Genomic DNA, 12407 nt, shown 5'->3' with positions numbered 1-12407 from the left:
GGCCCGCGCTCCGCCTCACCGTCCTGCACCGCGCCCTCACCGGCGCAGACAAGTTCCTGGGCCGGGCGGAGGTGGATCTGGCGGCGCTGAGGGACGACGGAGGGCGGCGGCACACCAGGTGGGACGGGGGGGGACAGCGGGTGGGACAGGGGGGCAGGGGGGGGGGGGGGGGGGGGGGAGGGGGGACTCTGGGCACCACAGGGGCTGGGGAGAAGAATGGGGGGACCCTCTGTGTCCTACAGAGGCTGGGGAGGGGCCAGGAAGAGGGGTGCAGGGGTTTCTGTGTTCCATGGGAGCTGGGGAGAGGGATGAAGAGGGGACTCTGTGCCCCACAGGATTCAGGGAGGAAGTTGAGGGGGCCCTGTCTGCTCCTCAAGGGTCAACCCCAGTTCCCCATGGGATGTCCCTTTTCCTCATGGAAACCTCTGTACACTACAGGCATGTGTGGGTCTGGGGGGGAACCCTTATGCCCCTTAGGGGACTGAGGTTCTCTTGGGAGACACGCATGCCCCACAGGGACCCCTCAAGCCCCATGAGTGCCCACGGGGTGACCCCTCGGGGCAGGGTCTCCCCCAGTGTGGGTGAGCCCCCGATAGCTCCTGGAAGAGGCCAGGGGCCCCGGGGAAATGTGGCCAGAGCTTTTGCAGGCAGTCCTGCCTGGTGCTTGGGTTTGATTTTTCACTGTTTCTGTGTGTGTGTAGTGCCACTGTCCACAGGGAACAGCCAGGCTGGCTCCCGAAACCTGGTGTCCTCGGAATGCCGCCTCCCTGCAGCGGGGAACGAGCACAGCTCTTTATTTATTTCCCCTAATAAACACTTAGCACATGCCAGGGTGGATATTTCCATGTTCCATGGGCTGCCCTCGCTGCTGTCAGCAGGACACCGAGCCGGGGTCGTTAATGCCCAGCTCCAGCTCTGTGTCACACTCGCTGCTTTGAACATAAACAGTGGGGCGGTGAAATCCAGGGGTGGTGCCTGGGAGGGTTTTACTGGGAGTCAGCAGCCTTGTAATGTGGCTGGTGAGTCACCTTCCTCCTCTGGCTCACCTGAGCAGGGCCAGGAGCTGCCACCCCTTGTCAAGGCTTAATTAGGCCGCGGGTTCATTAAGGCTGTGTCAGGCACTGCTGTGTTTACACTGCGGTGCCCTCGGTCAGCAGAGCCCGGGGCCAGCGCCTCGGCCCCTGGCGGGTGCCTTTGTGTCTGTCTGGGCAAAGGAAAATTGAGGGGGAGGAGAAAAGAAAACACGACTTCGGTGCTCCTGGGGAAATTTCCCGATATTTTCGGTTGTTTCCAGCCCTCAGTTTCCTGTTTGAAGCCTGTTTTGTCCTGGCTGCCACGGCGATGTGTGGCTGCAAAGGGAGCATAAATGCACGTTGATCTGCAGGTGCTCATGAACGTGAAAAATGCCATTAATGAGGGTTTTTTTGTGGTTAGGGGGGTTGTCAGTCCGTGATTTCCTTCCAGTGAGGCCGTGTTTGGTTGGGGCTGAGCTGCCTTTGCTGAACACGTCGTTTGCTCCCGGGCAGGGAGCACACGGGATCAATTGTGGCACCGAAGCCCTGCGAGCACAGGATGCTCCTAGAAACCACGGGTTTGGAACAAAAGTGCCCAGTGCTGGCTCGTATTAAAGGCAAAGGATCTGTGATTCCCAGGCTGCAGCCTCAGGGGCTGGGCAAAGCCTCAGTCTCCTGATAAAATCCCTTCTCTTGGTACCTTGTAACTCCAGACTGTAGCTCAAGGGTTCATTTAGAATTATGGAATCACAGGATGGTTTGGGTTGGAAGGGACCTTAAAGCTCACCCTGTCATGGGCAGGGACACCTTCCACTAGCCCACGGTGCTCCGAGCCCCATCCAACCTGGCCTTCCAGGGATGGGGCATCCACAGCTTCTCTGGGCAACCTGTGCCAGGGCCTCGCCACCTTCACAGGGAAGAATTTCTTCTGTATATCCCTCTGAAGTGTAGCAGATTGCTGAATCCATCTCCCTCAGTAATCCTCATTACTTTTGAATTTCCTCTGGGGCAAATTGCCTTTTCCTGTTCTCTTTCTTGTTGCTTCCAGTGCACCTTCAGAAGTTGAAGTGCAAATTTGATGGTGAGGCACATTTGCATGCTCTGTTTCCTTCCGTAATTTTCCTGTTCCATCTGGTGAGGAGCAAGAAACCAGCGTTTTCCAGGCAGCCTTTCCCGTGGGTTCTGTGGAGTTGGGAATTCTGCGGCTCCAGCAACAGACAAAACCACAGTGGTGTGCAGCACTGATAATTCTCTTTCCTGGCCCACATGTGGTTTGAGAGTCACTGAGTGGTGGTTGAGGGCGTATGGATGGTGGGATTGTGGTTTGGGATGCCCTGAGCACTCACCACATGGAGCTCCATGTTCTGGAGCCAGGGTTTGGGAAGGGATGTGGCTCTGTCTGAGCGATGTCCTTCCTGGTGCTCCCTGCTCAGTCACGAGCTGGGGGAGGTGGGTGGAAATCCCCAGCGGTCTGCAGGGCTGGGGTTGGCTCTCTCCTGCTGATTAGAGGTTCCTTGGCTTAAGAGGCATTAGGGAGCTGGAATGAAAGGTATGAGGGCGTGGGACGCGTGTGCAGCTCTTGGTGCCGCGTCTCGCTCGGCTCCCACTTCAAAGCCGTGGCCTCTGTGAGTGTCAGGAGGAGATATGAAAGGGCAGAGGAGAGTGGCTGAGCTGAAATACAGGAATTCCATGTTGTGTTTCTGTTTTTCCTCCTTCTTTTTAACCCCTCCTGATCTGGGTTTCAAACCAAACCTCACTAATAACTTTCTGTTTACGATAAGGAATGTTTTCCTTGGCACCTGGGGCCGTGACTGTGACGTCCTCATAAGATTAAAGGCTTTTCTTTTCCTACACTGGAGGCTGATTTGATTTTTCAAACATAAGCAACCTCTGTGTTCTCAATTACCCGTGCCTTGGGAACTGGTTGTAAAAGAAGCCTCCTTGTTGCTGCAGGTGGTACAAGCTTCGCTCCAAACCGGGGAAGAAGGAAAAGGAGAGGGGGGAGATCGAGGTGGACATCCAGTTCATGAGGAGCAGCATGACAGCCAGCATGTTTGACCTGTCCATGAAGGACAAGCCTCGCTCTCCCTTTGGGAAGCTCAAAGACAAGCTCAAGGGCAAGAGGAGCAGCGGCCTCTCGGACACGGCGTCGGCGATCGTTCCCAGCACGACCCACTCCCCCGCCGACAGCGAGGACGAGGCGGTCGAGAAGGAAAAGAAGAAATCCAAGTTCAAAGCGCTGTTCTCCAAACCTGGGCTGCAGAAGACCCTGTCCCAGTCCATGTCAGTCCTGCCCACGCAGCAGCCCGTCACCCAGAAGGTTCGGCTTCGGCCCAGCGACTTCCAGCCCCAGTGGGATGAGGAGGAGTCTGAGACCTCTCCGACCTCAGAACGTGAGTATTGGCACTCGCTGCACTGGTGAGCACAAAGCCTTTCTCCAAAGGGTTGTTTACGCTTTCCACAGCACTAGTTAAACTCTTCTTTCTGAAAAAAATCCATGGAAAGCCCCTCCTGGCACTGAGGTTGTCAGTAGCAAGTGCCAGAGGAAAAGTTTTTCTTGTGTCTTGAATTTCTCCCTGTTTGATTTTTTTTTTTTCCAGGAGCCCTTGGAAATGCCCTGGAAGAGAAGCCAGCTCCTTCTCCTCTGTTTAAATCTCGTAAAACAGCCCTTTTGGACAGCAGGCAGCTAACCCAAGGAACCAGTAACCACACCAAGAAGGAAGGGCTCTCTTTGTTCAGTGGCCTGAAATCCAAAAGCGATCCCGTTTCCAAGTCTAGCCTGTGTATCAACGGCAGTCACGTTTATATGGAAGAGACCACGACGAAGGACAACACTCCAGCCTCCTCTCCCTCTCCTCTCAACTTCAGGAGGAAGCAGCTCTTTGCTTCAGAGGAAAACCTGTCCTCCAGGTCCAGCAAACCACCTGAAGAGACAGGAAGAACCTCTCCTAGTCAGGCTTTCTCTGGGCCCACGTCCTTGGAGACCTTCAAATCCATGACTCTGCCGTCGTACAAACTGCTGAGCAGCGAGGAGCCCCTGGACACCAGCGTTCCCCCGAGCACCGAGGCTGTGAGGGAGCCCAAAAAACCAGACCACAAAAAGTCTGCCCTGCTCTCCCTGGTCACCGGGAAGAAAGAAGTGGGGAAGATGGGAGATGCTGACAGTATTCCCGACAGGACCCTGCAGAGCGAGGAGAACAAAATTCCAGAAGAGAACAGTGAAGAGGAGGCCAAATGTCTTGAACCCCCAGCAGAGCTGGGCAGAGGGGACCCATCAGGAGACACTCAGAGCACAGAAGACACCTTTGCAAACAAGCGGCCGCTCGGCCCTGGTGAGGAGGAACAGAAACCTGAAAAAGCTGCTGCCCCAGCCAAGACCAAGGCTGTGAAGCCCACAGTGAAGCCCAGGTGAGTCCCAGCTGCTGATGGGAATTGGGATGGGCAGTGGTGGTGGCAGGGTGGTGATGTGGGCTGTGTCCTGCCACACCAGGGCTCTGGAGCACCCGCAGGATTTATGCTGGCGTTGGGCACTTTGGTGGCCAATAACTCCCAGGCTCTTTGTGGGTACAAAGAAAAGATGGATATAGGAATGCTCCTTGTAAGTGATGCCAGAGCAGTGGTTCTCTGAGTGCAGGCACCTGGGTAGGTACTGCAGGGGTGATTTTTCTCACTGGCTCTCCTGCAAAAACTAACTCTGCCTGAGCTATGCGACTGGAACCTCCCCGGGGTCAGAAAGGCCTGTTCTAACATCTGTGCTTTCCTCTTCTCTACTTGGCTGTGGTCTTCCAAAGGTTAATCTTGGAGCCCTTCTGCTTTTGGCATCATTCACAGCAACACGAAGGGATTTTGTGTGGGTTTGTACACCAAGGCTTTTTCGGAAATTCTGCTCCTCTATCCTTCATATGCAGATATATATAAACTGTGTGTGTCTGGGGTTTTATATATATCTGTAGGTATGCCCTACTAATAAGGCTGTGGTTTGTGTGTATCCCTAACTCCTCATTTTCAGTGCTTCTCACGTTTAAATTTCTTGCCTACAAAGTGTTTTATGTACTAATAAACCTGCTTGGGGTGCAAAGAGATGGTGCTTAAAGCAACAAAAACAAGCTCTGCAGCAGAAGAGTTCTGACATAAATGACATAAAATCCTTTGTAAAGATGCAGTGAAGGATATAAAGTCTCTCAGACAGGCTCTGAGGTCTCTTGCAAATATAATTCATCCCCAGTAGCAGGAGCTAATGGAGTCTGGTGCTAAAGCTTGTCCATTCCTGCCTCGTGTTGCATCTGCAAGTGACATGCGAGTTTTTTGTCCCTTTTTGCAGACTGGGCCTGTCTCCAGAGGAGGAACCCAAAGCCACGCTTCCTACTCTTGCACCTGACCCCCTGCCTGCGTTTCTTTCTGTGCACCGTATCAGCAGTGCCAATAATCCTTTTGTTTCTAAAACGGGGCAGAAAGTCCAAGTGCCAGACTCTGAAAACATCACTAGTTCTTCTGCCTCTCTCACTTCTCCTGCTTTTGCTGCAGAGCTTTGGAATGGCAAGAACCCCTTTACTCCCGAGTGGGACAGGGCATCCACAGCCCTGGATCCCGATGAGATTGCCCCTTTCCCTTCATCCCATCGTCTTCCAGCCTCTGTTCCCAAAGCACCTCTTCCTGGGCAGGTCTCTGCCAGGGGTAATAATCCCTTTGCTGCTGACTGGGGGCAGGGTCCTGAGAGCTCTGCTGTGGGGGCTCCCCGGGGTCTCTCTCTCCCCACCACACCTTCCCTCCCCTCTGGTTGTCACTTCAATGACAATAATCCCTTCGTGTCCAAGCGTGGGGGGCAGGCAGGTGTGCCAGGTTTCCAGAGTGTTGCTGGTTCTTCCCCTTCCTGCCTCCCTCGTGGTGAGGACTGTTCCTCAGCAGGACACCCTGGTCACGATGCTTCAGGGGGCTCTGCAGATGTGGCTGTAACTAGAGATGTCACAGCTGTGCCAGACCCTCTTGGCACCTTGTCTGATCCCCCTTCTGACCCTCCTGGGCTGGCTCAGAAGCAGCACTGGGATTCTCCCCAGCTTCACCCTGAGGATTCTTTGGAAAGCTCTCAGCTGGGCGGTGGGAAATCCGTGTCCTTTGTCCTGGGTAGATCCCAGGGTGTTACAGCAGGTGGTGGAGGTTTGGGTGGGCAGGAAGGTGGAGAGGAGCGCTCTGATTCCTCTGGCAGGTTGGGTCCAGGGGCAGCAGGGGGGCAGGCAGGGTTTGGTGGTGAGCTGGGAGCAGGGCACTGCCCATCAGCAGAGCTCTGCAGTGACAGCACAGGCCCCCTCCAGAACAGGGAGCCCACCGTGGAGGTCACTGGTGCAAACACTGAGCCCTGCACAAGGGGTGACACAGGTTGTGCATCTCTCTCCAAGTCTGGTTACAGCCTCGTGCCAGAGACCAGAGCTGGGAGTGAGCCCGGGGAGGAGCAGGAGGTCTGTGCTGGAGAGCAATGGGCAGAGTGTGCACCCCCCTTAGAGCTCCAGGCAGCTCCACTGGCTAAAATCGACTCACTTCCCCAGGTCAGAGCAGCCCTAGGAGCCTGCTCGGTGTCCCCTCGGGAAGCAGATGCAGAGAGGGATGGCAGTGAGGTCCTTGTCCCACCAAAGCCAGCCCCACGGAGGGCTGTGGCACTGAGGAAGGGCCCATTGGTTTCCCAGGCTGAGTTAAAGGGTGATGCTCCTTCTTCAGGTGATGGTGTAAAATCCACACCTGGGCTCCTTTTACCTGCTGGTGAAGCCTCAGCTGCTCGTGGGTGCCTCCCCCAAAGTGGCTCCTCTGAGACTGTCCCTCCTCCAGTGACACCTGGAGGTGACAGGCCTTTAAAAAACGAAGGTGAGGATGATTTATCTGCCAGTCTCACAAGTCTCAGGGCTGCCATTCCCGTTCCTGGAGACCGTGGCTCCAAAGTGGCCAGTTTGCCAGTGATCCTGGAGGGAGGCTCCGATGATGAGCTGCTGGGGGACTGCCAGGAGGGCCGTGGGCTCACTGCAGGTGATGAAGGTGTTTCAGGGCCTGGAGAGCAGCCCCCAGGTCTGGCACCTTTGCATGGAGAGCTCTCTGAGAGCTCGGCTGCAGCCCCCACGACCCTGGCTGCTCCGGGAGGAGGAGGAGGAGAAGGAGGTGTTCCTGGTGCTTGTAAGCCAGGCAGATCACCCATGCTGCCTGCTGGAATGGGTGCTCCCAGGGTCAGTATCCAGGGAGCTGACTCAGGCTTAGGTGTGACGTCTCATTCCGGGGAGTGCAACAGTCATTTTGAGAAACAGGAGCTGGAAACCAGTGCGGGTGTTGAGGAGCCTGCAGAGCGTGACCTCTCTCAGCCTTCTGCTTCCTCTTCCTCCCTCTCGAGTCCTTGCCACCTCTCCTCTTCCTCTCACTCCCTTCTCTCTGACACCCCAAGTCGTAGAGCAGAGTCTCCGAAAAAGCCAACAGCCGAGGGCTTCGCAGATAAAGCGGGAAATTCGGGCAAGAAGAAGCTTCTCCAGGCACGGGTTTCACCCTCTGAAACGTTCCCTAACCAAACCCCGCAGGGTGGTGAAACCGTGTCTCCCAAGCACAGGTGAGACCACGTGGGGGTCACAGCAGGTATCTCTGTGTAGGTGTGAGCTGGGCTTTTGCTTCCAGACCTGTCCCTCCAGCTGCTGGATCTGCTGCTGCTCTTTGCAGTGACTTGGCATCAGGCAGCCCTGACTTCCTCTGGGGCCTGGATTTGTCAGGGCCTGGGTGCTGTGGGGTCATTGCTGGCTCCAGAAGGATCTGTGCAGCTCCTGAGGGTGCCCAGAGGGGACCAGCCACTCATCAGAGCTCTCAGGGAAACCATTAGGGAAAGTACAGTGGGTGAATAGGGTCATTTCATCCAATTGGGGAAATGGGCTGCAATTGGGCCCTTTTTCAGACATGGGAGAATGGTCACCCTGATAAACCACGATGCTTCATTTCCTGGCTGAATGGAGCTCCTCAGAGTGATCACAGCAAGTGGTGCAGCTCCTGCTGTGCCCCTGACCTGTCAGCCGTGGGGGGCTTCACCTCCCTGGGGTCCAGGACACCTCTGGGCCAGCACTGGCTGAGATAGAAGTAAAATTTGCTTCCTGTGTTAAAACTGATGATACAAATCTTGCTCAGGCACATAACGACAGCACTTCTTGGCAGCTCGTGGTGCCAGCTCAGGTTGGAAAAGGCCTAACACGCCTGTCCCAGGATAGTGGAAGTATTTGATTATGTTGCAAGAACCACAAATATGTTCTGGTGAGGAAGGTCAGGCTGAAATACCTGAGATCAGAGAAGCTGCCCTGTGTTCTGCCTCCTCGTGTAGCCCATCCTGGCTTTTCTTCCATGACACACTCGGGATGTATTTCCCTTCCTGCTGCTCCTGCTTTATCTCCAATGCCTTAAATCAGTAAAGATCACAGAGAACTGGAGAATACCTACAAAATCCCTATAGCTTAGAAATGCCTTGTCTGCTGAAGCTGAACCTCTTCTCTCAGGTGACAGAGAAGGGTAGGAATCTTCCCCCATTTCCTGCTGTATTTGTTTTGAGTCAGGAGATCTGTGTCATGCTGGTGTTACATGTCCTGCCTAAACAACAGAAACCCTTTTTTCCTGTTGCAGACTCCATCCTGTGAAGCCAATGAATGCCATGGCAAACAAGTCTCAGAGTAAAAACCTGAATGTCATCAGCACCATGAACGAAAAACTGCTGGAAATGAGTGTGAAGGTATGGAGGGAAGTGGCACTTTCACTGCTTAAGCTTTGGTTTGATTGAGGAGTTTGTGTATTCCAGATAATTGGCCTGGGCTCACATCTCATATCCTGGGCAGAAAAGGAACTCTGGTTATTAGACTGTTGGGTGTGAACTTGCCTTTGGTCAGCCCCCAGAGGTGGGGACAGTCTTTAAATATTTATTCTCTTGCAGACTGATCTAGAGTAGAGTTGATCTGAACAGCTGGGAGCATTCCTGGGTCAGCAGGGAAAACCCTGGGCCCTGTTATTGTCTCTGAGGGTATTTTGGGGAACATGAGAAGTTAGAACTGAAATAACAGCAGTGCCTCCTTCTGGTGTGAGGGGAGAGGATGTGAATGAAGTGATTCAAACTGACACGCTGCTGTTCTGAGTGAGTTGAAAACTTGTTGTAATGCTCTCGATTCCACTTAAATCGTGTGTGAGGCACCATGGGAGCCTGTTGTGCTCACATTCCCTGCCTGGGCAGTGTTCTGGGAGCTGGAGGAGTTGGCAGGAGCTGCCCAGTACCTGCCAAGTTGCTTGAGCATTAAAAACAGACTTTTCAGAGAAATAGGAGGAAACACCAAAGGCCTGGAGGGGTGTTTCTTGCTGTTTAAGCTGAATTTGCCTTTCCCAGTCTCTGGTTTGTTTAAGCAACAGCTGTCCCAGTGCTCGTCTGTGAACGATGGTGGTCGGCAGGGCATGGCTGTAACTTCCACACATCCATGACATTCCTTATTCCTCCAGCATAAACTGCAGGAGGGTTGAGTTGCAGAACTGACATTATGCAGGGGCTTGATGCTTTTTGGAAGGTGTGGAGCACAGAGCAGCTGTGGCTCTGCCAGTGCCATTTGTAAACTCCTTTGCTGGTGCTTTGAGTTCCCCAGGCCGGTCCCGGGTGTGTTCTGTTGCTGGTTTGGAATGCCCGTGTGTCTGGACTGACCCTGCCTTCCTTCTCTCCCCAAGAAATACGAGCCCTCAGACCCTGCCCACGCCTATGCCCAGCTGACACACGACGAGCTGATCCAGCTGGTGCTGAAGCAGAAGGACACGATTACCAGGAAGGACGTCCAGGTGCGGGAGCTCGAGGACTACATCGACAACCTGCTCGTCAGGGTCATGGAAGAAACCCCCAACATCCTCCGTGTTTCCATGTCTGGGAACAAAAAAGCTGGGAAGATGTGAAGGGTCTGGGCATGCTGGAGAAGAAGGGCTGAGTTCCCACCGGAGGAGCCGGTGTGGAGCCGGTGGTGCCGCCCCTGGAAAATGACCTTTTTCCTGTTTCTTCCTTGAGCAACTCTCGGGTTGATTAGTAGTTCCATCAGCTCTTGTAATGGAGTCACCTTATCATATTTATTATTTGTTTTCTTCCCATTGTCTGGGAAGATCAGGCATTAATCCAAAGGCTGGTAGTGATGGAAGGGAGGAGGGTTTTTGATGTGTTTTGCTTCCCCAGCAAGGCACTGACGATCCTTTAGGAAGATTGGTTTTTTTAATGGTTTTGTTTTGTAGCAGCTCTGATAGATCAGTTACTCTTCTTTCCATATCTGAAGTTGTAGTGCAATATGGAGCCTTGTACAGTAGAGCTTGGAGATTTGATTGTTTTTAAAATAATAACTACACTGGAGAAGTCCAAAGATGTCCCAGCTTCAGACCTGGGCTGTAATTTAAAAGAAATTAATGCCCTGAAAGTGGAACCTAAGTTAAAAGATTAGAAAGGAAGAAGCAAATCTCAGTTCAAGTGGATGTTGTTCCAAAGAGTTCTCCAAGGGGAGTTTTGCAGGTTTTTTGGTGTAGGAGACGTTGATGTTCACGGTACATCTCTACCATAGGAATGGCAACAATGGATTTGGACCAAAGGTACCTTGCTGCTCAGAGGGGGAGGAATCCTGTGGAGCTGAGGAGTGGTGGTTTTGCTGGACAATCAGTGGAGACAGGGCTGTTCTCCTCCCCACCCCACAGCAGGAGCAGCTCAGTGCTGCTGAGCAGCCACCACAACCTCCTCCTCCTCCTCCTCTGAAAACTAAATGTGACTTTTTATTTTTTATTTTTTTTTTAGCGAGCTCTTGTCAAAGATCAAAAAAAAAAAAAAGAAAGATCAGATGCCTCTTTGCACCTCTGGGATTTACCAGGGCTGGGAGAGTCCATAAAGGGCTTAGAAGGAAGTTGGAATACAGAGTGGGGAGCAGAGGACCAAAGCTTCATGAGGACCAAAGCTTAAAGCTTTCCAACCTTAATTCTGTGGAAGTAAACACTCCCACCTTTGGAAGTTGTTGGGTTATTGGCTCTCACCCCTGGCTCACGGGTGAGTTTCTAACTCACTTTTTCTACAGCAAAGCACTTTACTGAGGGACTGGACCAGCTGGCTGGACTCTCACCCTGTGAGCAGTCTGCCTACAATTGTCAGAAACCACTGGAAAACACTGGAGATCTCAAATACTGTATTTTTGTAGCAAAGAGCAGTTTAATATATTTGCCTGGAGATGTAAACATTTATTAGGAAAATCAAAAAAATGCTGTTAATGACATTTTTATTCCTCTAAACTGACCTACTACCAAAGTCTGGAGCTTCTCTGGCAGAGCTGCCCCTTAGGGGGAGCTCGACCTGAAACAAGCCTTAAATTCAAGAGTCTTCCAAGACTTCAGGTACTTCTTTTTCCTCATTTTGGTGTTATTTGAGCAGTGTCTGCAGCGAGGGGGGTTCTCTCTCTGTTCTCTTGTACCCTCTGCTGTGAATGAAGGGTCCCAAATGCAGGCGGGGGTGGTTTAATCCTGAGTGGTGCTGGTTGGCCTTGCTGAAACTGCTGCTGCTTCTTGTGCCTTCTCGAGGGAGGAAGATGAAGGATTGATTTGTTTCCTCCTTGTGCCTCGGTGGATCTCTGGAAAAGAGGATCCTGTGCCTCACTGACAGATTTGGATTTTAGGCTTTTATTCCTTGGCTTTTCTGATCTGGGTCACAAAGGAGAGCCGTTTGTGCCTTGGACCTTGTTTTTATTGACAACACTTCTTAAAAACCTTCCTTTGGTGTGCGGGGACTGGCATTTTATTTCCTTTAAGGGCCTTAAGAATCAAATATATTGTTTTATTATTATTGAAGGATCTGAATGTATTTCCCCCCCAGTTTGTACTCTCTGCTTTTTAGCCCAGGTACGGTTTTGTTTTTAAACACCTTTTTGGTTTTCATGGAACACTAAAAATAAAAAACGCCTTAAACCCACCGTTCTGGGTACCTGTTCCCACCTGTTGTCTTTAAGCATTAGAAACACATTATGAAAAGAGCAGATTCAGAAAAGCCTCGTCCTCCCCTTGTGACCGGCTCTGCTCATCCTCCAGGTATTTCGGGGCAGGTTTTGTTCCGTGCAGGAAGAAGCTCCTGGCAAACAGGGTGGGGAAACCTGATGGACGGGCTCGCCCGCACCTACAGGGCCGAGAGTTCCTGCAGAGCAGAACCAAACGACCGCGTGAGAGGTGAGATGTCCCCGCTCCCCGGCGGCAACAACGGCCCCGGATTGCGGCGGCGCTGGAAGGAGCGGGAATTGAGGAAATCAGCCTCCCGCTGCCCGGGGGGCCGCTTAGAGCCTCAACCCGCAGCCCTGAGCGCTGTTATCGCCCCGAGCGTCCCGCGGGGAAGGCGCGGATGGTCCGTCCGAGCATCCC

The 12407-nt window shown here is 52.9% G+C and overlaps 1 protein-coding gene across 2 annotated transcripts; it reads left to right on the top strand.

Moving 5' to 3' along the window:
• Positions 1 to 34: 34 nt before the first annotated feature.
• Positions 35 to 11968, top strand: RAB11FIP1 (RAB11 family interacting protein 1). 2 transcript variants are annotated; one of them, XM_027667131.1, is made up of 6 exons: positions 35 to 118; positions 2967 to 3406; positions 3614 to 4421; positions 7432 to 7590; positions 8640 to 8745; positions 9717 to 11968. In XM_027667131.1, exons 2-6 carry the CDS (start codon positions 3040 to 3042, stop codon positions 9933 to 9935), a joined length of 1659 nt encoding a protein of 552 aa, XP_027522932.1. In that variant the 5' UTR covers positions 35 to 118; positions 2967 to 3039; the 3' UTR covers positions 9936 to 11968. The 2 variants fall into 2 exon arrangements, with proteins under 2 accessions (XP_027522932.1, XP_027522933.1); XM_027667132.1 differs by lacking the exon at positions 7432 to 7590.
• Positions 11969 to 12407: the final 439 nt, after the last annotated feature.

Source organism: Corapipo altera, unplaced genomic scaffold (genome assembly GCF_003945725.1).
Source record: "Corapipo altera isolate COAL_440 unplaced genomic scaffold, ASM394572v1 275, whole genome shotgun sequence".
In the NCBI taxonomy this organism is placed as follows: Eukaryota; Metazoa; Chordata; class Aves; order Passeriformes; family Pipridae; genus Corapipo; species Corapipo altera.
Note: the sequence above shows the minus strand (reverse complement) of the source record. Positions and strands in the feature narration are given on the sequence as shown.

Excerpts from the sequence above, each read along its gene's own strand:
- RAB11FIP1 (XM_027667131.1), top strand. The coding sequence starts at position 3,040 with ATGAGGAGCAGCATGACAGCCAGCATGTTTGACCTGTCCATGAAGGAC. Across the intron at positions 7,591-8,639 it reads ACCGTGTCTCCCAAGCACAG|ACTCCATCCTGTGAAGCCAA; the intron begins GTGAGACCACGT and ends TTCCTGTTGCAG. Across the intron at positions 8,746-9,716 it reads TGCTGGAAATGAGTGTGAAG|AAATACGAGCCCTCAGACCC; the intron begins GTATGGAGGGAA and ends TCTCTCCCCAAG.